The 24,804-nt window shown below is 40.2% G+C and overlaps 1 protein-coding gene across 3 annotated transcripts in view; it reads left to right on the top strand.

The window, feature by feature from the left end:
* The first annotated feature begins 1,373 nt into the window (after positions 1 to 1,373).
* Positions 1,374 to 24,804, top strand: part of TMEM38B (transmembrane protein 38B) — an 83,281-nt gene continuing 59,850 nt past the window's right edge. Inside the window, exons 1-3 of one of the 3 annotated variants that reach the window (XM_033237897.1) lie at positions 1,374 to 1,634; positions 16,499 to 16,615; positions 18,471 to 18,627. In XM_033237897.1, the coding sequence (XP_033093788.1) occupies positions 18,521 to 18,627 (107 nt within the window). In that variant the 5' untranslated portion in view covers positions 1,374 to 1,634; positions 16,499 to 16,615; positions 18,471 to 18,520. The remainder of the gene's footprint in view (positions 1,635 to 16,498; positions 16,616 to 18,470; positions 18,628 to 24,804) is intronic. The other 2 variants (XR_004443627.1, XM_033237896.1) reach the window with 2 other exon arrangements.

Raw genomic sequence — 24,804 nt, 5'->3', positions numbered from 1 at the left:
GAAAGTGTGCTACAGGTCTAAAGACTTTTCTCTACAGGAAGTGCTTGCTTAGAAAACCACACGTGTAAATATTTGAACAAATCTATTCTTTCTTGATAAGTCATGAAGTGTAGAGATTTACTACAATTTTCCTGCGTTTTAAACACTTAGTGTTTAGGGCAGTACTTCTGACATCCAGCAAAATGCTGGCTACATAGTAGGCACGCAAAAAACATTTTGTTAAATGAATTAAAATTAATGAATAAATATTCAGATAAAAAAATTCTCCTCTTGCAGTGCATACTCCTGTGGAGCTGCCTCACCTACCTAGCAGCTAATCACTTTTCTCCAATTTCCTGGTGCCAGCATGGTCCTGTTCATACATCAAATACAAGTTTGCCAAGCTAGTATTTTTTCTTACCCAAACCTACTCCTTCTTGTTTCCTATTTATCAGAATGCAACCACAATCCTCCTACCCACCTGTTCCTCATTTTCTTCGACAAATGCTGCCTTTCCGGCCTGTACAGACTGACACTCACTGACGGTATTCTGCTTCTACCCATGTTTCCCACAATTGGTCTCAATTTCTGCTGCCACAGCCTCCACTACCTTTTGCTTGGACCAGTGAATACCCTCCGATTTTCCGTTGTCAGTCGCTTCTCATCAATCTATTCTTAATCTTGTTGCTTGGTTGCACTTCCACGCCCTCATCCTCCACCAAACAACCCGGTTAGCGTAATGATTAGGAGAAGGGATTCTGCCTCTGTGCATAACATATTGATTGATCAAGAATTTAACCTCGAGCCAAACTGCCTGGCTTTGTCTGCCATTCGGGGACTTTTCCCAACCTCATTTCTCACTTTGTAGTCAACCCAAAACACCCGCCTCCATCTCCCACCTAGCTTTTGCTTCTCACTTAACTTTTAAAGTCCGGGTCACATGTCACTTTACCCACTGCCCAGAATTGTAATCTTCGTCTCGGAACTGCTCTCGCACGGCAGCTTTACCTCTCAGTACCTGATTTTGTACCATTATGTGCGTTTTTTCTCTTTTTATAAAAAATATCTTTCAGGGAAAGCATAGTTCTTTAGGGCAGGATATTGCTGTTTTATCTCCAGTAAGTCACTGTGACTTGCACTGTGGTTGCTCGATAAATGTTAGGTGAATGACATCAATTTACAGAAATAAATCCAACTCTGAGCGTCTCCCCTTGAGGATCGTGTTTTGTTCATTTGCATGCTCTTCAGGTCCTGCGCCGCGTCCAGAATGGGGAAGACGCTGGACCCTTATTAGGAGAACCGAGGCCAGAGCCTCCTGCAGCTGCTGAGAACCGGCTCGCCCCGCCCACCCGCCTGCCGCCAGTGAGCCTGCGGCTCCCTCTAAGAGCGGCCCCGCCCCCTCGGCGCCAGGGCGCGCGCGCAGGACTGGAGCCGGCCCGGAGGTGCGGGCGGCTGTGGGTGTCCCCTCTCCTACCCTTGACTGTGCGCGCGCGCGGGGAACCAGTCGCCGAGGCTGCTTCGGTTGCCGCGGTCGGTGGTCGTTATGGACTCTCCATGGGACGACTTGGCTCTGGCCTTCTCCCGCACGTCCATGTTTCCCTTTTTTGACATCGCGCACTATCTAGTGTCAGTGATGGCGGTGAAACGTCAGCCGGGTGAGTGCGGGGCGCCGCGGGCCGGGCCCCTCAGAGTGCCCCTGACGGCGAGGACCGTCTAAGTCGGGTGGGCGGCTGAGTGGCCGCTAGCCCAGACAGTTCGATGGTAGAGTTGGAGGGGCGCCAAGGGCCGGTGGGTCCGATTTCCTGAGTGCAGATGGGGAAACGGGCTGGGGAGGACGGAGGCTCTAGTAGTTGTCAAAGGAGGCGTGACCTGGGGTCCGCGACCCCCCAGCCGGGACGAGCGGGGTCGACCCTGCCAACCGCCGGCAGAAGTCCCAGGACTGGCAGAAGCCGCCGCCGCGTTTCGGAACTATAGTTACCCGCGCCAGCCCAGGGCTTGCGCGGCCTCCTGGTCGTACCGCCACTCCGTTGCAGTGTTGAAAGTCGCGTGAGGAGACAGCAGGTTTCTGACTTAGTCTCTTGGAGTAATAGATGGTTGCGGACTACTCTCCAGTTATGAAAGTTGTACAAGCACTGAAACAAAAAGCCTCCTGTAGCCAGACCAGGATTCCCCTTCACGCAGTGTCCTGACATCCTGCCTAGCACGTGAGAAGCGAGTGCGTTCCCCTTTTCACAGTCACTACGAACACAGTACAGTTAGAGTTACCTGGCATAGTTTGACTGCAGAACGGGGATGTAGCCTTGAAACAGCATTTTGAGTTCTTTCAGCAATGCGATCAAGGGACAGTAGTTGTATTTTATTGGATTTTACACCAGGATGCGTTTGCTCTAATACTGCTTTACTTTTGTAGTTATTCTACTGTCCTTTTAGTTGTATGGACCTCTTCTTTCTTTGAGGTCAGGCATTTCTTTGCCTACTTTCTTTGTGTTCTTGCTGTCTTTCGTCACCTTGCCCTACAGATAGTTGATGAGTGAGGTCTGGAGGATGATGCTGTACCTTTTTTATGGACTGCTTACTGGTTTTAAAAACTCATTAGACCTCAGAAATATTTTTCATTTACGTTGAAGTTTGTAGCTCAGTTTAAATCACTGATACAAATTTTGACCTGAGTAAGGATGGTATTACTGTATTAAAGTAGAACACATTATTTGCATAAGGTATTATTTCCTTGATTTGAAAAAAAGTTTTGTTACTACTACATGTTCAGAATTTGATTAAAAAAAATTTTTTTTTGTATAGGCTGAATCAGATGTTCAAATTGTGGTCCAGGGACCCATGGGATTCTCTGACACTGCCAGTTTAAAATTACTTTTATAATAATATGCAGATGTTATCTTTGTCACTCATTTTTTCAAAAGTGTACAGTGGAGTTTTCCAGAGGCTGAGTTGTGATACTGTAACATAAGAAAGTAGATATGGGAATCTAATAGTTTTCTATTTGAAGCCAGACATTTGTTAAAATGTGCAACACTATGATTCTTCTCACTAAATGTTTTTTGTTTTAGAAAAGTTATTTTTCATGGAGAATACATTATCATAATTATTATTATTGTTTTTGAGAAAGAGTCTCTCTGTTGCCCAGGCAGAAGCGCAGTGGCGCGATCTTGGCTCCGTGCTGCAACCTCTGCCTCCCGGGTTCAAGCAGTTCTCCCTGCCTCAGCCTCCCGAGTAGCTGGGATTGTAGGCGCCTGCCACCACATTCGGCTAATTTTTGTATTTTTAGTAGTTGAGACGGGGTTTCGCCATGTTGGCCAGGCTGGAAGAATACATTATGTTAACATTTAATACATGTACTTTTTAAAAAATGAAAACGTGAAAAACAATTGTTGCATAGTGGACAGGTCTATGCAGTCCTACCCACAAAGGCTAAGGAAGCTGAGAGGGTGAGGAATTCAGTTTCTCAGAAAGAAACCTTTAAAAGGGACTTAAGAACAGAAGCCATGTCTTGGGTGGCCCCAAGGAGATGGTGGATCACCCCCATTACCCAACCCCCAACCCCCAACCAGGGATGTGTAGGACAGTTGCTTAAGGGCAGGATTTATGGTAAGTGAAATAGCGTCAAGGTTGTTTGACCTAAGGGCAAGGTTGGTAAGTATATACTTTTACACAAGGAACAGTAGATAAAATATAAATCTTAGAAGCAATCCCAGAACTGGGGTTAATCATAAGTCAACATGGCGGATGTTGGGGTTGCTTTAGCCTCCACAACTATTTAAAATTTTCTCAGTTACAATTTCTAAGATGCTAAGTATTGATACTTGTAACCAACATAAACAAAACCCTTTAGGGTTCTCAAAAAATTTAAGTCAGATTGTTTAAAAGATGTAATTTACATAGAGTCTATTCACCATTTTTAATAAAGTTCTGTGTTTTTGAACAGACACATACAGTCATTTAACCACAATCACAATCAAGATATTGAACAGTTTCCTCACCCACCCCAAATTCCTTCGTGCACTTTTGTGTAAGCTGTCCCCCATCCTTGGCAACCATTAATCTGTTTACTAATTTTTAGGGATGTAGAGGGCTCCTGAGATTCCAAAAATTGAGAACCATGTGATTATTGAATACTAATATAGTATCATACAGTACCAGTACTTGTAAAGAGGTAAAAATGATAGAATTCAGATGCAGGAGTGAACGGTGTACCTGTTTAGCCTTTTACCTGAAGTGCGTTAGATTGCCCATTTCCTTTGACAGTTCTATTATTGGTCTTCAATATCTTGCCATTCTGATGATCAGAAAACAATTTTTCATTTACATTTGTCATGGTACTGATGAGTTTGTGCCTCTTATTGGTCATTTGTATTTCCTGCAAATTGCTTGATTTTTTTGTCCATTTTCTTATTGGGCTGTAGGCTGTTGTCTTCTATTGACTCTCTTTGTGGATCATGGATATTAGTTCTGTTTATGTCTGTAGTCCTTTTTTCCCATAACTCTTGCTATCTTTTAACTTTGTTTATATTGTCTTTTATGGCAGAAGTTTAAACAATTTCATAATATTCTTACTTTTTCATAAAAAATCTATTAATTTTTTTCTCCTATGTCACCATTGGGATTTGTGTATTTTAAAAGGGCTTTCTCAGGCCTAAGGTTATAAAAATACTCCTCCTTGATCTTTTTTAAAAAAAATTCTATAGTTCTAAAAAAGTATAGGTTCTTAATCTATCTGCAGTATTTTTTGTTGTATAGATGTTCCTTTGCAAGTATGATCATGGCTGGATAGAACAGTTGGAACTCAGTGGTCTCAACAGAGTATGCTCTATGCTCACTGAACTGGTTCTGCTCTGGACCTTTACTAAGATCATCCCTCCTGCATAGACCTCTGGAGTGTCCTTAGTTCTTGTTTGTTTTCGTTAGCCTCTCATTTTTATTTATTTATTTTTTTCTGTGAGCTACTGAAATCCTTTCAATGAATTCTTTATGGCTTAAGTTTGTTGGTTTTTGTTGCTTGTAGCCAAGAACCCGGGTTCCATTTCTTTTTCTAGCCTCTTTATATTAAAGTGTGTTTTGTTGAATACTAATGATAGTGGGTGACTTTGTCTTACTCCTGAATTTAAAGAGAAAGCTTTTAAAGTTTTCTCAAGAGTGATGTTTGCTATAGGTTTTTATGAGGGATACTTTTAAGGAAGTTTTACTTTATTCCCAACTTTCTAGGATATCCCTATATCTTTACACCATCCTGATGAAGGTGACATATTTTATCAAGTGCTATTTTTTTTTCTAAATCTATTGAGATCATATTGTGTTTCCCATTTAAAAATGTAATGTAGTGAATTACATTATTACATTTTTAAAAAGTGATGAATCATCCTTATATTCTTGGACTAAACTACTTGATACATTATTTTAATTCATTAGGGATTTTGATTTGGCAGTACTTCATGTAAAATTTTTGCATTTATGTTTATAATAGAAATGAGCCTGTTAGGTTATTTTATTGTGTGACCCTCAGTTTGGGCCCAAGGTTATGCTGTTTTTGTAAAATAGAATGGGAAGCTTTTCATTTTTTAAGCTTGGGATGGTTTATTTAATAGGCATTGCTTGTTCTTTGATATTTGGTAGACTTCAACTATGTAGTTTTATGTTTTTTGGTATATTTTAATGGGTAAATCTTATTTTTTTTCCAATCCAGACTTAAGTCATTTTGGTAATTTATTATCTCTCCCAGGAATCATCTATTTCTTTTAGACTTCCAAATCTATTGGAGTAAATGCTTACATTATATTGTAGAAAATTCCTCTGGATTCTCCAGTAGCTAATTCTTAAGTGTTATCTATTTCACTTGAATCTTCTGGATCTTAATCACTTTATATCCTATAGTAATTTTTACACCCCATATATGTCTTTTTTTCTTCTAACTCATTTTGAATATAAGATACATTTGTTCAGGCTCTGTCAGTAGATGGAGTGAGTAGCTTGTATTACTCTCCTTTTATGTGGTCAGAATTCCTTTTTCATATTCAGAACTGAAGCTAATATGTGTACTCCTCCTACTGCAACACCATTTCTTTTAGATTTTTACGTAGAATATGTATCCGTTACTTAATTGGCAACTTTTTCCTGTCCCCCCAGTGATTGATTCTCTAGAACTCACACCTGCAGTAAACTATAATTCATATATATACTACTACCGGAGTTCTTCATATCTTTAGCCTCTCAGATGTGTTACTCCTTGAGACTTTGTTTTGGTATGTACTCTACCACTGCCAGTACCTCACTCCCTACTTTCCCACCATTTGTATCGGATCATTTGTACTGTCTGCCTAGATCTTAAAAAATGCCACCGGAGGCAAAATGAGAAAGGGGATTAACTCTTTTCTGCCTAAGGTGTGAAGGACTGCATCCCATTTTTGTTTGGTTCAGGTTTTTGGCTTTAAAATCCCAGGAAAGATAATACTCCTCCACCCTTCTCTGTAACTTTTGCTTCATAACCAAATACATAAAAGACATCAGGTAATACAACAAGTGGGATTTTTTTCTTTGTTTACCTCCATTTGTCTTGTGAACAAACATGTGAATCCTCCTGAACTCTGGCATGTGATTGGCTATAGTTTTCAGTCTGGGCTGATAGTGTAAGTTTTTTTGTTTGTTTGTTTTTTCTTTTTTATTGTACTTTAAGTTCTAGGGCACATGTGCACAATGTGCAGGTTTGTTACATATGTATACATGTGCCATGTTGGTGTGCTGCACCCATTAACTCGTCATTTACATTAGGTATATCTCCTAATGCTATTGCTCCCCACTTCCCCCACCCCACAACAGGCCCCGGTGCGAGATGTTCCCCTTCTGTGCCCAAGTGTTCTCATTGTTCAATTCCCATCTATGAGTGAGAACATGCGGTATTTGGTTTTCTGTTCTCGTGATAGTTTGCTCAGAATGATCGTTTCCAGCTGCATCCATGTCCCTACAAACGACATGAAATCATCCTTTTTTTATGGCTGCATAGTATTCCATGGTGTATATGTGCCACATTTTCTTAATCCAGCCTGTCATTGATGAGCATTTGGGTTGATTCCAAGTCTTTGCTATTGTGAATAGTGCCGCAATAAACATACGTGTGCATGTGTCTTTATAGCAGCATGATTTATAATCCTTTGGATATATACCCAGTAATGGGATGGCTGGGTCAAATGGTATTTCTGGTTCTAGATCCTTGAATCACCACACTGTCTTCCACAATGGTTGAACTAGTTTACACTCCCACCAACTGTGTAAAAGTGTTCTATTTCTCCACATCCTCTCCGGCATCTGTTGTTTCCTGACTTTTTAATGATTGCCATTCTAACTGGTGTGAGATGGTATTTCATTGTGGTTTTGATTTGCATTTCTCTGATGGCTAGTGATGATGAGCATTTTTTCATGTGTTTGTTGGCTGCATAAATGTCTTCTTTTGAGAAGCGTCTGTTCATATCCTTTGCCTACTTTTTTTTTTTTTTTTTTTTTTTTTGAGGCAGAGTCTCGCTCTGTCGCCCAGACTGGAGTGCAGTGGCGCAATCTCGGCTCACTGCAAGCTCCGCCTCCCGGGTTCACGCCATTCTCCTGCCTCAGCCTCCCGAGTAGCTGGACTACAGGCGCCCGCCACCTGGCTAGTTTTTTGTATTTTTTTAGTAGAGACGGGGTTTCACCATGTTAGCCAGGATGGTCTCCATCTCCTGACCTCGTGATCCGCCGTCTCTCGGCCTCCCAAGTGCTGAGATTACAGGCTTGAGCCACCGCGCCCGGCCTCCTTTGCCTACTTTTTGATGTTTTTTTTTTTTTTCTTGTAAATTTGTTTAAGTTCTTTGTAGGTTCTGGATATTAGCCCTTTGTCAGATGAGTAGATTGCAAAACCATTCTGTAGGTTGCCTGTTCACTCTGATGGTAGTTTCTTTTGCTGTGCAGAAGCTCTTTAGTTTAATTAGATCCCATTTGTCAATTTTGGCTTTTGTTGCCGTTGCTTTTGGTGTTTTAGACATGAAGTCCTTGCCCATGCCTATGTCCTGAATGGTATTGCCTAGGTTTTCTTCTAGGATTTTTATGGTTTTAGGTCTAACATTTAAGTCTCTAATCCATCTTGAATTAATTTTTGTATAAGGTGTAAGGAAGGGATCCGGTTTCAGCTTTCTACATATAGCTAGCCAGTTTTCCCAGCACCATTTATTAAACAGAGAATCCTTTCCCCATTTCTTGTTTTCGTCAGGTTTGTCAAAGATCAGATGGTTGTAGATGTGTGGTATTATTTCTGAGGGCTCTGTTGTGTTTCATTGGTCTATATCTCTGCTTTGGTACCAGTATCATGCTGTTTTGGTTACTGTAGCCTTGTAGTATAGTTTGAAGTTAGGTAGTGTGATGCCTCCAGCTTTGTTCTTTTGGCTTGGGACTGTTTGGGCAATGTGGGCTCTTTTTTGGTTCCATATGAACTTTAAAGTAGTTTTTTCCAATTCTGTGAAGAAAGTCATTGGTAGCTTGGGGATGGCATTGAATCTATATGGGCAGTATGGCCATTTTCACGATATTGATTCTATCCATGAGCATGGAATGTTCTTCCATTTGTTTGTGTCCTCTTTTATTTCGTTGAGCAGTGGGTTGTAGTTCTCCTTGAAGAGGTCCTTCACATCCCTTGTAAGTTGGATTCCTAGGTATTTTATTCTCTTTGAAGCAATTGTGAATGGGAGTTCACTCATGATTTGGCTCTCTGTTTGTCTGTTATTGGTGTATAAGAATGCAGTGACTTTTGCACATTAATTTTGTATCCTGAGACTTTGCTGAGTGCTTATCAGCTTAAGGAGATTTGGGCTGAGATTATGGGGTTTTCTAATATACCATCGTATCATCTGCAAACAGGGACAATTTGACTTCCTCTTTCCCTAACTTGCCTGATTGCCTCCTTTCTTTCTCTTGCCTGATTGCCCTGGCCAGAACTTCCAACACTATGTTGAATAGGAGTGGTGAGAGGGCATCCCTGTCTTGTGCCAGTTTTTGCCCATTCAGTATGATATTGGCTGTGGGTTTGTCATAAATAGCTCTTTATTTTGAGGTATGTTCCATCAATACCGAATTTATTGAGAGTTTTTAGCATGAAGGGCTGTTGAATTTTGTCAAAGGCCTTTTCTGCATCTATTGGGATAATCATATAATTTTTGTCTTTGGTTCTGTTTATATGATGGATTACGTTTATTGATTTGCGTATGTTGAACCAGCCTTGCATCCCAGGAATGAAGCCCACTTGATCATGGTGGATAAGCTTTTTGATGTGCTGCTGGATTTGGGTTGCCAGTATTTTATTGAGGATTTTTGCATCGATGTTCCTCAGGGATATTGGTCTAAAATTCTCTTTTTTTGTTGTATCTCTGCCAGGCTTTGGTATCAGGATGATGTTGGTATCATAAAATGAGCTAGGGCGGATTCCCTCTTTTTCTATTGATTGGAATAATTTCAGAAGGAATGGTACCAGCTCCTCCTTGTACCTCTGGTAGAATTCGGCTGTGAATCAGTCTGGTCCTGGACTTTTTTTGGTTGGTAGACTATTAATTATTGCCTCAATTTCAGAGCCTGTTATTGGTCTGTTCAGGGATTCAACTTCTTCCTGGTTTAGTCTTGGGAGAGTGTATGTGTCCAGGAATTTATCCATTTCTTCTAGGTTTTCTAGTTGATTTGCGTAGAGGTGTTTATAGTATTCTCTGATGGTAGTTTGTATTTCTTTGGGGTCGATGGTGTTATCCCCTTTATCATTTTTTTATTTAGTCTATTTGATTCTTCTCTGTTTTCTTCTTTACTAGTCTTTCTAGCGGTCTATCAATTTTGTTGATCTTTTCAAAAAACGAGCTCCTGGATTCATTGATTTTTTGAAGGATTTTTTGTGTCTCTATCTCCTTCAATTCTTCTCTGTTCTTAGTTATTTCTTGCCTTCTGCTAGCTTTTGAATATGTTTGCTCTTGCTTCTCCAGTTCTTTTAATTGTGATGTTAGGGTGTCAATTTTAGATCTTTCCTGCTTTCTCTTGTGGGCATTTAGTGCTATAAATTTCCCCTACACACTGCTTTAAATGTGTCCCAGAGATTCTGGTATTTGTATCTTTGTTCTCATTGGTTTCAAAGAACATCTTTATTTCTGCCTTCATTTCGTTATGTACCCAGTAGTCATTCAGGAGCAGGTTGTTCAGATTCCATGCAGTTGAGTGGTTTTGATTGAGTTTCTTAATCCTGAGTTCTAGTTTGATTGCACTGTGGTCTGAGAGGCAGTTTGTTATAATTTCTGTTCTTTTACATTTTCTGAGGATTGCTTTACTTCCAATTATGTGGTCAATTTTGGAATAAGTGCATTGTGGTGCTGAGAAGAATGTATATTCTGTTTACTTGGGGTGGAGAGTTCTGTAGATGTCTATTAGGTCTGCTTGGTGCAGAGTTGAGTTCAATTCCTGGATATCCTTGTTAACTTTCTGTCTCGTTGATCTGTCTAATGTTGACAGTGGGGTGTTAAAGTCTCCCAGTATTATTGTGTGGGAGTCTAAGTCTCTTTGTAAGTCTCTAAGGACTTGCTTTATGAATCTGGGTGCTCCTGTATTGGGTGCATATATATTTAGGATAGTTAGCTCTTCTTGTTGAATTGATCCCTTTACCATTATGTAATGGCTTTGTCTCTTTTGATCTTTGATGGTTTAAAGTCTGTTTTGTCAGAGACTAGCATTGCATTCCCTGCCTTTTTTTGTTTTCCATTTGCTTGGTAGATCTTCCTCCATCCCTTTATTTTGAGCCTGTGTGTGTCTCTGCATGTGAGATGGGTTTCCTGGATACTGCAAATTGATGGGTCTTGACCCTTCTTCCAATTTGCCAGCCTGTGTCTTTTAATTGGAACATTTAGCCCATTTACATTTAAGGTAATATTGTTATATGTGAACTTGATCCTGTAATTATGATGTTAACTGGTTATTTTGCTCGTTAGTTGATGCAGTTTTTTCCTAGCCTTGATGGTCTTTACATTTTGGCATGTTTTTGCAGTGGCTGGTACTGGTTGTTCCTTTCCATGTTTAGGCTTCCTTCAGGAGCTCTTGTAGGGCAGGCCAGGTGGTGACAAAATCTCTCAGCATTTGCTTCTCTGCAAAGGATTTTATTTCTCCTTCACTCATGAAACTTAGTTTGGCTGGATATGAAATTCTGGGTTTAAAATTCTTAAGAATGTTGAATATTGGCCCGCATTCTCTTTTGGCTTGTAGAGTTTCTGCTGAGAGATCCACTGTTGTTAGTCTGATGGGCTTCCCTTTGTGGGTAACCCGACCTTTCTCTCTGGCTGTCCTTAACATTTTTTCCTTCATTTCAACTTTGGTGAATCTGACAATTATGTGTCTTGGAGTTGCTCTTCTCGAGGAGTATCTTTGTGGCGTTTGCTGTGTTTCCTGAATTTGAATGTTGGCCTGCCTTGCTAGGTTGGGAAAGTTCTCCTGGATAATACCCTGCAGAGTGTTTTCCAACTTGGTTCCATTCTCCCTGCCACTTTCAGGTACACCAATCAGGTGTAGATTTGGTCTTTTCACATAGTCCCATATTTCTTGGAGGCTTTGTTCATTTATTTTTCCTCTTTTTTCTCTAAACTTCTCTTCTCACTTCATTTCATTCATTTGATCTTCAGTCACTGATACCCTTTCTTCCAGTTGATCGATTTGGTTACTGAAGCTTGTGCATTTGTCATGTAGTTCTCATGTCATGGTTTTCATCTCTATCAGTTTGTTTATGGACTTATCTGCATTGGTTATTCTAGTTAGCCATTCGTCAAATCTCTTTTCAAGGTTTGTAGTTTCTTTGCGCTAGGTTCATAATTCCTCCTTTAGCTCGGAGAAGTTTGATTGTTTGAAGTCTTCTTCTCTCAACTCGTCAAGGACATTTTCCGTCCAGCTTTGTTCCATTGCTGGTGAGGAGCTGTGTTCCATTGCTGGTGAGGAGCTGTGTTCCTTTGGAGGGGGAGAGGCGCTGTGATTTTTAGAATTTCCAGCTTTTCTGTGCTGCTTTTTCCCAATCTTTGTGGTTTTATCTGCCTTTGGTCTTTGATGATGGTGACATACAGATGGGATTTTGGTGTGGATGTCCTTTTTGTTTGTTATTTTTCCTTCTAACAGTCAGGACCCTCAGCTGCAGGTCTGTTGGAGTTTGCTCCAGGTCCACTCCAGACCCTGTTTGCCTGGGTATCAGCAACGGATGCTGCAGAAGAGTGAATATTGCTGAACAGCAAATGTTGCTGTCTGATTGTTCCTCTGGAAGCTTTGTCTCAGAGGTGTACCCGGCCATGTGAGGTGTGAGGTGTGAGTCTGCCAAATGGGGGATGTCTCCCAGTTAGGCTACTTGGGGGTCAGGGACCCACTTGAGCAGACAATCTGTCCGTTCTCAGATCTCAGACTCCGTGCTGGGAAAACCACTACTCTCTCAAAGCTCTCAGACAGGGACATTTACAATTGCAGAGGTTTCTGTTGCCTTTTGTTTGGTGATGCCCTGTCCCCAGAGGTGGACTCTACAGAGGCAGGCCAGCCTCCTTGATCTTCGGTGGGCTCCACCCAGTTCGAGCTTCCTGGAGGCTTTGTTTACCTACTTAAGCCTCAGTAATGGCGGGCACCCCTCCCCCAGCCTTGCTGCTGCCTTTCAGTTACATCTCAGACTGCTGTGCTAGCAATGAGGCAGGCTCCGTGGGCACGGGACCCTCTGAGCCAGGTGCAGGATATAATCTCCTGGTGTGCCGTTTGCTAAGACCCTTGGTAAAGTGCAGTATTAGGGTGTGAGCGACCCGATTTTCCAGGTGTTGTGTGTCACGGTTTCCCTTGGCTAGGGAAGGGAATTCCCTTCCCCCTTGTGCTTCCTGGGTGAGGCAATGCCTCGCCCTGCTTTGCCTGTCACTTGTTGGGCTGCACCCACTGTCTTGCCTTCACAGTCCAACACGACCCAGTGAGATGAACCTGGTACCTCAGTTGGAAATGCAGAAATCACCCATCTTCTGTGTCACTCACACTGGGAGCTGGAGGCTGGAGCTGTTCCTATTCGGCCATCTTGGCACTGTTTCTTCTTTTCTCTGTCTCCTGGGCATTTTATTAGGAAGTTGGAATATGCTGTTTTGGTGGTTGCTAGTGAGAAGCCATTTTAATGGGAAGTTTACATCATTAATTTTAATCTTTCTTATCTTACATTTTAAATGTCTTTTAAGTCTTCATTAAAATAAATACATTTCTTCAATTCTACATCAAACCACCATTTTGTATAAGACTTCCTGACTATAGTAATTTCTATTACACACAGAATGTATTGTTTTACTCTAAATTCTGATGTGACTCTTCTGCTAGCCTCTCTCAAATCATACATAATTAATTTTAGCAAATATTCATTGAAACTCTGTATTGGGCATTATATTAGATGTTGAGGATACCACAATGAAAGATGCTGTTATAGCTCTAAAGAGACTTATTGGTGCTTTTTCTCTATTTTTGATAGTGTCACATAAGGTTGCATTACTTTTTCTACACAATAATAGTAGGCATGATTGATTTTAGATATAGGGAGAACATTTTAGTATATTCTATTCCTCACACATTCCTGTAAGGTAGGTATTATTTAACTCATTTTATAGATGACGAATAGTTTTAAGGGATAAAATAACCTTCCTTAAGTCATATAGTTTAGTAAATTATGGAGCTAGTTCTTGACTCCAGATCTGGTTAATTCCAAAATTTCTCACTATTCTGTGCCTTACCTTTGCATGCCCATTTAATGTTCTTGGTTTCAATAATTAGCAATTGCTCAATAAGGTATCATTTGACATGGTTATTTTCTCCAATGATTTCTGTCATTTCTGTGAATTAAATCCTGGAATAAAGTTTGTCATTGTTCCTTTCCTCTAATTTGTACGAGACTGCAAGTTTATAGGTCTAGAATTTACCAGTTCTGGACATCCTGGAAAGGTGACAGCAGTGGTGGCAGCCCAGTTTTGCAATGTCTTTATGAATCTCCATGTAAAAACAGGGAGAAGTGCAAAAGTTATCAATGTCTAGCTCAATGGATTTTTCAAACACACCCACAATCAATATGCAGATAAAATGAGAACGTTTATGACCCTCCCCACAGCTTTGCCCCTTTGTTACATGATTTGAAGAGCCAGGGGCCATGTGCAGGGGTTCATGCCTGTAATCCCAGCACTTTGGGAGGCTGTGGCGGGTGAATCTCTTTGAGTCCAGGAGTTCGAGACCAGCCTGGCCAACATGGTGAAACCCTGCCTCTACTAAAAATACAAAAATTGGCCGGGCATGGTGGCACGCGCCTGTAATCCCAGCTACTCAGGAGGCTGAGGCACAAGAATTGCTTGAACCCGAGAGGTGGAGGTTTGCAGTGAGCCGAGATCGTGCCACTGCACTCCAGCCTGGGTGACAGAACTAGACCCTATCTTAAAAAAAAAAAAAAAAGAAAAAAGAAAAAAGAAAGCCAGGTTTTACTCCAGTATGTTTCAGAAATGACAGTTCATAATTTACTTCTGTGAGTTTAAAGAATTTTGCTTAAATTTGTTTAATATTTTTTAAATGAAAGAAAAGTTAGAATATTTGGATGACCTGTCAAAAAGTATTAGTCGGGGAGTATGTTGTGGTAGAAAGAGCTCATAAAGTCAGGAGACCTGCATCTAGTTTAGAGTGTATCAGTAATGGGCTAGGTAGCTTGGGATAAGAACTTAAACTCAGTATTTTATTTGTGTGGTACATGAGCTGTCTAGACCACCACCTGAGCAGTGTTTCCTCCACAGGGGTCTCAGTTTGGGCTCTAAAGAGTTCCTCTACCAAGTTTCTAAATTTTAATAATTTCAGTCTATTTTTTGCTCCCCCAGAGTAGTAACTGCTTTCTGGAACTGAACTCTGTGATAACATAGTATTTACTTTTTGCCTTTTCAATAACCTAGTTAACAATTTTATACCTACCGAGTTCTATTTAAATAACAGTGTTTTCTATCTCTGGACTGGACAGAAACCCAGGAGCAGGGTTTGAACTTCCTACTTTCTGGTTTGCATATATCTTATTAAGATAACTAAAGTACTTGCTACTTGCCGCTCATCAGACCCGGCCAGTATAATGTCATCAGTGGAGATCAGTGTGATGTGTGATCTCTCAATGTGATCAAAATCTCTGGACTATTTTAGAGAGCGAGAGTGTTAACATAGACCTGAAGCAAGACTGTAATGGTTGAACAAAGCACAAAGTGCTTCTGGGATTTTTTGGAAATTAATATAGGAAGAAAAAAGCATTTGCTTCCAAGTTTTAAGAATTGTGTTGATTTGACCCCATAAAAATACTACATCTTGAATGCTAGCTGCAATTACAGTCATGACCTTTCTGTGTTTATAATTCATAGCTATTCTCCAAGATCCAATCTGTCTTATATTTAGATCAAACAGTTAAGTTAGTGGAATGTGATAGCTATCACCACCTTTTCGTCTTTGGTTTTGGCACCAATTTCTGTGGTATTGTTTTTGGTTACTTTGTTGGTGAGGAGAGGAATCTCTAGGGGCTTCGATGTGATCCATTCTACCATATTGATCCTTATGCTACCATATTGATCCTTATGCCATAAATCAAAGAATCTATATGGGCATTGAGTCAGTTGCCAAGTATGTCTGTTCTAAGTACTCATTAAGGAACTGGGGAATAACTACAAGGTGAGTATGTGGATCTGCCTGGTCCACTATGATTCAAACTTGATCTAAGGCTGGGCGCAGTGGCTCACACTATAATCCCAGCACTTTGGGAGCTGAGGCAGGAGGATCACTTGAGGCCGGGAGTTCGAGACCAGCCTGGCCAACATAGTGAGACCCTGTCCCTGAAAAAATTAAAAAAATTTAAAAACCAAAAACATCCCCCAAGCTTGATCTAAAAGGCCTTGAATTGTGTCATAGGTAATCTGTAAGCCTCTGTTGCCTACGTGATTATTTTTACATAATTTTGATGAAAAAGCATACTTGAGGCATATGGGTTGTTCATTTTTGTCTCTTTTTAAAAAGAAGATAAATCTATAAAGGGGAAAGACTAAATCAAAAGTAAACTAACATGCAATTTAAAAATACTTAATATGTAGAGTTGAAGCTTTGAGAAGGCTAGAACATTCCCATGCTTCTTTCTAAAAGTTATGTCAGCCACTAGCAAGTTGAATGTTAACTGTTTTGAAAATAGCTACAATGCAACTAGTTCTTAAAAACAGGGATACACTCTAGAACTAAAATAGACTGAGTACAACAAAATAAAGAAGTCATGTATGCAGTGCATTAACAAACTATATTTCTAAGTTTTGTTATAACTGTAAGTTCATAAAACTATTTTAAGCATAGTCTAATGATTCATTTTGCCAGAATTTGGGATTATTTTGTAGATGTGATTTTAAGTGCATTTATGGAAGTAGAGCGTGACTTTATTTTCCTTTGTAGCTTTCATTTCATGATGAAGGTATTTATTTATTTATTTTCGATACAGGGTCTCACTCTGGTGTCCAGGCTGAATGCATTGGCACTGTCATGGCTCACTGCAGCCTGGAACTCCTGGGCTCAAGTGATTCTTCCACTTTAGCCTCCTGAGTAGCTGGGACAACAGGTGTGTACTATCAAGCCTGGCTAATTTTTTATATTTTGTAGAGATGGGGGGTCTTGCTATGTTGCTTAAGCTGGTCTTGACCTCCTGGACTCAAGCAATCCTGCCAGCTCAGCCTCCCAAACCAAAGTGTTGTGATTACAGGTGTGAGCCACCATGCCTGGCTGAAAGTATTTTGATATTAAAGTTCATGTGTGATTATTTGCGTTTTAAACATCTTATATTTGGAATTAGATTTAGGTCTCAATGTGACAAATGTTGCTAAGAATTTTGGGGAAAATCATTCTATTGATAGCATATTTCAAACATCTTAATGTAGGACAGAGAACTTTTTTTTTTCTCTTCTAAATGACAGTACATTAAAAATAAAATAATTTGAGTTGGAAGCCAGGTGTGGTGGCTCACGCCTGTAATCCCAGCACTTTGGGAGGCTGAGGCGGGTGAATCACTTGAGGCCCAGGAGTTCCAGACCAGCCTGGCCAACATGGCAGAACACTGTCTCTACTAAAAATACAAAAATTAGCCTGACATGGTGGCACCTGCCCGTAATCCAAGTGACTCGGGAGACTGAGGCACGAGACTCGCTTGGATTCAGGATGCTGAGGTTACAGGGAGCCAAGATCACTGCACTGCACTCCAGCCTGGGCGACAGAACGAGACCCTGTCTCAAAAATAAATAAATAACTAAGTAAATAAATAAATACAATTTGAGTTAGAGACACTGTTCATATCTAGAATGTTTTATTGGCCTTTTTTTGGGTGTTTTTTGACTTTGACATTTAAAAAATATAAGCCAGTTGTTGTTGTTGTTTGTTTTTTGTTTTTGTTTTCTCAGTAGCCTTCAGTTTGGGTTTGTCTGATTCAATTAGTTCAGGTTGTATATTTTTGTTAGAAATACCATAGAAGTGGCCGGGCTCAGTGGCTCATGCTTATAATTCCAGCACTTTGGGAGGCCGAGGTGGGTGGATCACGAAGTTAGGAGTTCGAGACCAGCCTGGCCAACATAGTGAAACCCTGTCTCTACCAAAAATAAAAAAATTAGCTGGGCGTGGTGGCAGGCACCTGTAGTCCCAGCTACTCGGGAGGCTGAGGCAGGAGAATTGCTTGAACTTAGGAGGTGGAGGTTGTGGTGAGCCAAGATCGTACCACTGCACTCCAGCCTGGGGAACAGAGCGAGACTCCGTCTTAAAAAAAAAAAAAAAAAAATACCACAGAAGTGATGATGTGTTCTCAGTGCATCATATCAGCAGTCATTTGATGTTATTTACAGTGATGTCTGCAAGGTTTCCCCCACTCAGAAGTTATTATTTCCCTCTACAATTAATAAGTAATTAGTTAAGACTCATGTTGAGGTAGTATAAATATCTATTCCTAAGAAACCTTTCACCTTTAGGTTTATTTTGTTACTCTGTTTCTCACCTGTCATGTTGAAAGCTTAGTTTGTTTATTTCAGCTTCTTTATTTTCTAATATACTTAAGATTATAAATGATTCTTATTAAGTCACTTTGACATACTGTCTGAGAGTACTTACTGTAGGGTTTGAGATGAAAGGAGACAATAAGTGAGAATATTGTTTATAATAATCCATTACTAGGAAACTGGCAATGGCAGCCTAAACAGAACAGCATATTTTTAAGGTGCTAAAGTGCCAAAAATCACCCATTAACAAAATGTTTCCAGTCTTGCTTTAAAGAATAAAAGATATGGTTTTTAATGATTTTGATTGGTACAACTATGAATAATAGCTGTTGAAAATTATGAATTTAAGAAGTTTATCTGTTTAGTGCAACTTGTACTTTGGGGCTTGTTTAATAAATATATAATGATTGCAGACCATATTTTACTTTACCATTTCAGGAGCAGCTGCACTGGCATGGAAGAATCCTATTTCAAGCTGGTTTACTGCTATGCTCCACTGCTTTGGTGGAGGAATTTTATCCTGTCTACTGCTTGCAGAGCCTCCATTGAAGTTTCTCACAAACAGCACTAACATATTACTGGCATCTTCAATCTGGTAAGCTGCCATTATGGTGACCTATGTGACATTTAAACAATTGTGTTGTAAATTGTTAGTAAAATGAATTTTTTTTTCTTTGAACAATATTTTATGTGCTTGAAAAGTTAATGCATCTACAAGGGAGGAACCCAAATAATGCCAAAGGTTTTTTTTTTTTTTTTTTTTTTTGAGATGGAGTCTCGCTCTGTTGCCCAGGCTGAAGTGCAGTGGCATGATCTCAGCTCACTACAGCCTCTATCTCCTGGGTTCAAGTGATTCTTCCACCTCAGCCTTTGGAGTAGCTGGGATTACAGGTACCCACCCCCATGCCCAGCTAATTTTTGTGTTTTTGTAGAGACGGGGTTTCACCATGTTGGCCAGGCTGGTCTTGAACTCCTGACCTCAGGTGACCTGCCCACCTCGGCCTCCCAAAGTGCTGGAATTACAGGCATGAGCCACCGCGCCCAGCCATGCCAAAGGCTTTAAGTGCAAAGTATGTCTCTTTCTTTTTCGTGTCCCCTTATCTTCTCCCAGAAGCAATTATTGTCTGCCATTGTCTTATGTACCTTTTTTGTTGTTGTTTTTTTGAGCATAGTCTTGCTATGTGCAAGACTGCAAGTGCAGTGGCGCGCTCTTGGCTTGTTGAGGGATGCAGAGGATTAGAGAGACCAGAATGGGTGAATACAGGAGGATATTTATTTTGAGGTACGCACCGGCTCAGTGGATTTACTTCCAAAAAGCTGGACCTTGAACAAAGACAGAGCAAGGTTTTTATAAGCGGGCTTATAAGAGCAAAACAAAAGTAGTTAATCATATAGTGTATAACTTGTGGCCTTGTAGCTGTGTCAAAAGAAAAACAAGAACTGGCTAAATACAGGTAGCTGTAAAACATAGTTATGCTTAAGAGGCAAGGGAAAGGAGTAACAGTAAAGGAATTTGTCTTTCTCTCTTTTTTTTTTTCTTAACCTTGCTCTGGAGAGGGCGGGGGTGTCTGGAGCCCGCCCATTCCTTTGGCCTTGGCTTTTTGGACAGTGTTATCTTATAACTGTCCTTGAAGTGAGCTGCTAAGCAGAGGAAAACTTGTTTTTGTGTTTGTTTGTTTTGTTTTTAACCCTTATTACAGGCTCACTGCAACTTCCACCTCCTGGGTTCAAGTGATTCTCCTGTCTCAGCCTCCCGAGTGACTGAGATTACAGGCATGTGCTACCACGTCTGGCTAATTTTTGTATTTTTAGTAGAGATGGGGTTTCACCATGTTGGCCAGGCTATTCTCAAACTCCTGACCTCAAGTGATCTGCCCGTGTCAGCCTCCCAAAGTGCTGAGATTACAGGCATGAGCCACCATGCCCAGCCTCTTATGTGTCTTTAATAGAAGCATTTCCAATATGAAAGGGCGTTAAGTATTTGGCCCTAGAGTTTATCTTGTGAACCTAACTGATACACACAGATATACAACATGATAAAATCATATATGTGACCAACTGAAACTAACCAAAAAGTGCAAACAATTATGGCTCATATTATTCTTCTCATACTCTGTTGATTTTATGAGATCTTTAAATTTTATAATTTTGAAGTGAAGAAAAAAATGTTACCAGGAATTGCTTTGAATTCTTGCAAATCCAAATTTGTTACCTTAAGAGGATTGATCCATCAAGTTTAAAAAAACTATAATACAAATTATACTGCTTTTTTATATATAAAGCAGAAACTGTGTTTTCTATTAAAAACCATATCATTAAATATATAACAGGAACACTTACAGTTCATTTTTATTGTGATAATTTTAAAATGAATATGTAACCAGTTCTGAAAGGGATATTACAAATAATAACTATAGGAAAAAGTAATCCTGGGAACCTATGGCAGTGTTGAGTTGTTACCATATGTCAGTTAAGTTCTTTATATTCATTGTCATATTTAATCACAGGAGTACCGTAAGGTAGCTATTATTATTTCCATTTGACAAATGATAAAATTGAGGCATAGGGAATGCTGCTATAATTTTCTTGTCTAGTAAGTGGTTGAGCTTAAGTTTTTAACTTTAGAGTCTTCCCACTTTATAGCCACTGTCTCTCACAGATTTGTTTAACCGTCTCTTAAAGTGTAGTCTTCCAGTTGCTATGTGTTTTAAAAAACTTTCCCAAAGACTTTAATTTCTATAACAATATTTTTAAAAGTTATTAGCATTTTGGAAGAATTTTTTGATGTGTATAGATGCTGAAACTATACAAAAAGGAAGATATCCAGAATTTGATACTTTCTATTATTTCTACTTCTGTTCCTATAATACTAACCTTCTGGATGATTGCAAGAGCTTCCTAGGTGGTCTTGCTGCTTGTTTGATTATCCCTTTGAGTCTATTCTTTATTCTTCACAGAGCAGACAAAATTATTACAGTTGGCCTTCTGTATCCATGGGTTTTGCATGCTTGAATTCAACCAGCTGTGGATCAAAAATATTTGGGAAAAAATCCCATAAAAAATAATGCAACAATAAAAATAATGCAAATAAAAAAATGTGTAACAACAATTTATATAGTATTTATACTGTATTAGGTATTATAAATAATCTAGGGATGATTTCAAATATAGCGGAGGATGTGTGTAGGTTATGTGCAAATACTCTGCTACTTTATATAGGGACTCTCACATTCACAGATTTTGGGGGAGAATCCTGAAACCAGTCCCCCACAGATACTGAGGGACAACTTAAGTTAGAACATGTCACTCATGTGCTCAGTAATTTCTTATCTTATTAAGAACGATCGCAAGGTCAAAAAAACCAAACACTACACGTTCTCACTCATAGGTAGGAATTGAACAATGAGAACACTTGGACACAGGAAGGGGAACATCACACACCAGGGCCTGTTGTGGGGTTGGGGGAGATGGGACGGATAGCATTAGGAGATATACCTAATGTAAATGACGAATTAATGGGTGCAGCACGCCAACATGGCACATGTATACATATGTAACAAACCTACACGTTGTGCACATGTACCCTAGAACTTAAAGTATAAAAAAAAAAAAAAGAACGATATCCCAAACTTTTACCATGGCCTGTAAAATCCTACAAAATATTCTCTTTCACTTTCTTTCATGTAATGTTTTACAACTCTATTCTTGCTCACTTTTCTCTAGTCACATGAGCTTTGCTAGAGCTTTGCAATTTCTTGAACGTTCAAATGTAAGGTATTCTTCTACCTCAGTGCCTTTGTACTTGCTTGCTTCTCTTTGTAATCTTTTTTTCCTCAGAAGTGTCATATTTTATCAGAGAGGCCTTCACTGACTGAAGTAGCACCTCCTCTTCCATGACTATCACATCATGTTTCTTTATTTTTCCTCTTAGAATTATTGCTATCCAACATGTTATCTGTTGATTTTGCTTTTAAATGTTGTTTTAACTGTACTGGAATAATAGCCCATCAGAGAGTGAGCCACCATGCCTGGCCCCTGGCTAATTTTTAAAATGTTTATATTTGTTGAGGTAAGGTCTCACTATGTTTCCCACATTGGCTATTTTTTTTTACTATAAAAGTTCTTTATTCACTATGCGTAGAACATGTCCCCTGTAAAATGTACATGTAAATCACTAAAAAGTAAAATTTGGTGAACATATTCTCAATTAGAGAACATACTACATCAGTTGGGATAACAGCTGTCTGCCTTTAAATAATCTAATTATAACACCAAATCTCCTTCATATGTAATACAAAGTTAAATACTTATTTTGGGGGTTATTACCTAGTATGTGTTTGGTGAGGCTGAGTAAACAATTTAATATAACTTAGTATATTACAGTCACTGCACAATAAATCAGTTTATTACAGATTAAAACAAATCATTTTTTCATTATTTGTAATAATGGGATCAAACACTGGATACTTTTAAATGGCATATAACCACACAATTACTTATCTTTGGTAGTATATTGGGTTCTATAATTGTATTAAGATATGAATGGTGTAAAATATTGTTATCAATAATACACCTCAAACAAAACAATGAGGCCATACTGTAATGATTCACTAGATTGTGCTCAGTAGACATTTACTGAATAAGGGAATTATCTATTTTTCTCCTCAATTATCCCGTACAATGTTTTGCCCACAGTAAGCGCTCAATAAATATTTGCTGAACATACTGACTAGGATAGAGGTGAGAAGCGATGGGCCCACTTAGCTGGATGTCGAATATAATTGGAATTTACCTGGGAAGGAGAGTAGTTAAGGAAGATGTAAACTGCATGTGGTGTACAAGTAAATAAATGCAGATCCCCTTCTCTCTCTTTTTTTTGGAGATGGAGTCTTGCTCTGTCGCCCAGGTTGGAGTGGAGTGGCTCTTGGCTCACTGCAATCTCCGCCTCCCGGGTTCAAGCCGTTCTCCTGCCTCAGCCTCCTGAGTAGCTGGGACTACAAGTGCGTGACACTATGCCCAACTAATTTTTGTATTTTTAGTATAGCTGGGGTTTCACCATGTTGGCCATGCTGGTCTCGAATTCCTGAGCTCAAGTGACTTGCCTGTATTGGCCTCCCAAGGTGCTGGGATTACAGGCATGAGCCGCTGTGCCTGACCTACTTCCTACTTTAAATAACCGTTATGATAACATACCAGTATCTTGACTTTTATGGTAATCACTTCTTTGAATATTTTAATAATTTTATAACTCAATGTTTATCCTTAGATACTATACTTTAGTCATGCCTATTTAAAAATTTCATATGTTTCTTAATTTTTTTTTTTTAAATAGTTACGCCTTCATTTCTTTCTTTTCCTTAAACTTTATCTGTTGAAGATCCAGAGCCAGTCAATCTGTAAAGTTTTCTTTAGTCCAGAGTTTGCTGATTGCATAATCGTAGTATATAGATCATTATATTCTTCTGTTCTTTGTGTTTCCTTACAATTAGAAGATTGATGCAGAATCCAAATCAGATTAGGCTAGATTACTTTAGCAAGACTTCTAAGAGGTCCCGTTTTGTGACATTAGCACCCTTTTACACGTAGTGTCTTTTAGGAATTGCAAAGTGAAGATAGTCTGGTTTTATCTTTTCGTCTTATTAGTTGGAATATTACTATAAATGATGACAGCCTCAGGCCATCTGGTGTGGCTGCTGTCATCATGCCAGCTGCTTCAGGGAGGGCACAGGGAGAAGGTGGACAGCCCCCCATCCCCCACAGCCCACCAGCCACCCTTGGGGCCTCCATGATGGGACTGGGCCAGGCTGGTTCCTGCACGGGCCGAGGGGGAGCTTCAGGTCGCCCCTGAGCTTTGGGGCCACAAAGAGAGCTTGTACAGCAATGTTACCCCTGCCCCAGATGCCAGCCCAGGCCCAATGAGGACCTGGATCACCCACCCTAGACAGTGAGGGGACTCAGCCCAGTGCCATGCCCCACGGAGTGGAGGGAGCTGGGAACATGTGGGAGCCCTGCCCCTTCCAAGTTGGTGGGTCTGGAGCTCCCCAGGTACAAGTGTAGCTGCCCAAGTCATGGCTGCAACCCAGGCACCCCTGTGCTCTTGGGAGCCAGGAGTAGGCAGTAGCCCCGCCCTCTCTGCAGGGCCTCCTCTTTGCTGAGAGCTGCAGATGTGGGGATGACCAGCTACAGAGAGGAGCTACCCTCTCTGTTGAGAGCCGAGCACTTGTTGGGATGACCTGTCTACAAACCACAGAGAGGAGCCTCCTCCCTGCTAAGAGCTGCAGAGACAATGGAAGGACCTGCTTGCAGAGAGGAGCCACCCACCCTCCTCTCTGCTGAGAGCTGCACACTCAACAGGATGACCTGCCTACAAAGAGGAGCTACCCACTGTGGGTCTTCTCTGAGCTGCTCTAACACTAAACAAAGGTTCTCTTTGTCTTGCTCACCCTCCACTTGTCTGCGTCCTTCATTCTTCCTGGACGCAGGACAAGAGCTTGGTCAAGGGTGCCACCAGTCACAGAGGTTTCTGCCCAGAAAGGTGACATCCCAAAGATCCCAAAATACAAATAGATACTTCCTATTTAACATCTATTTGGAAACCAGCTATACAGTTCCTACTGGAAAGGTAATGCTTGCTTCTGTCCCTTCATTTACCAATTTTCAGTGTAATGAACTGGATCTCTGTCATCCTCTAAAGATACCAGCTTAAAGAAAATAATTACGAGCCCATGGACTAACCGTATTTCATTGGTTTCAATAAAATTTCAGTTATTTT

Source organism: Trachypithecus francoisi, unplaced genomic scaffold (genome assembly GCF_009764315.1).
Source record: "Trachypithecus francoisi isolate TF-2019V2 unplaced genomic scaffold, Tfra_2.0 Lachesis_group16, whole genome shotgun sequence".
Classification (NCBI taxonomy): domain Eukaryota; kingdom Metazoa; phylum Chordata; class Mammalia; order Primates; family Cercopithecidae; genus Trachypithecus; species Trachypithecus francoisi.
Note: the sequence above shows the minus strand (reverse complement) of the source record. Positions and strands in the feature narration are given on the sequence as shown.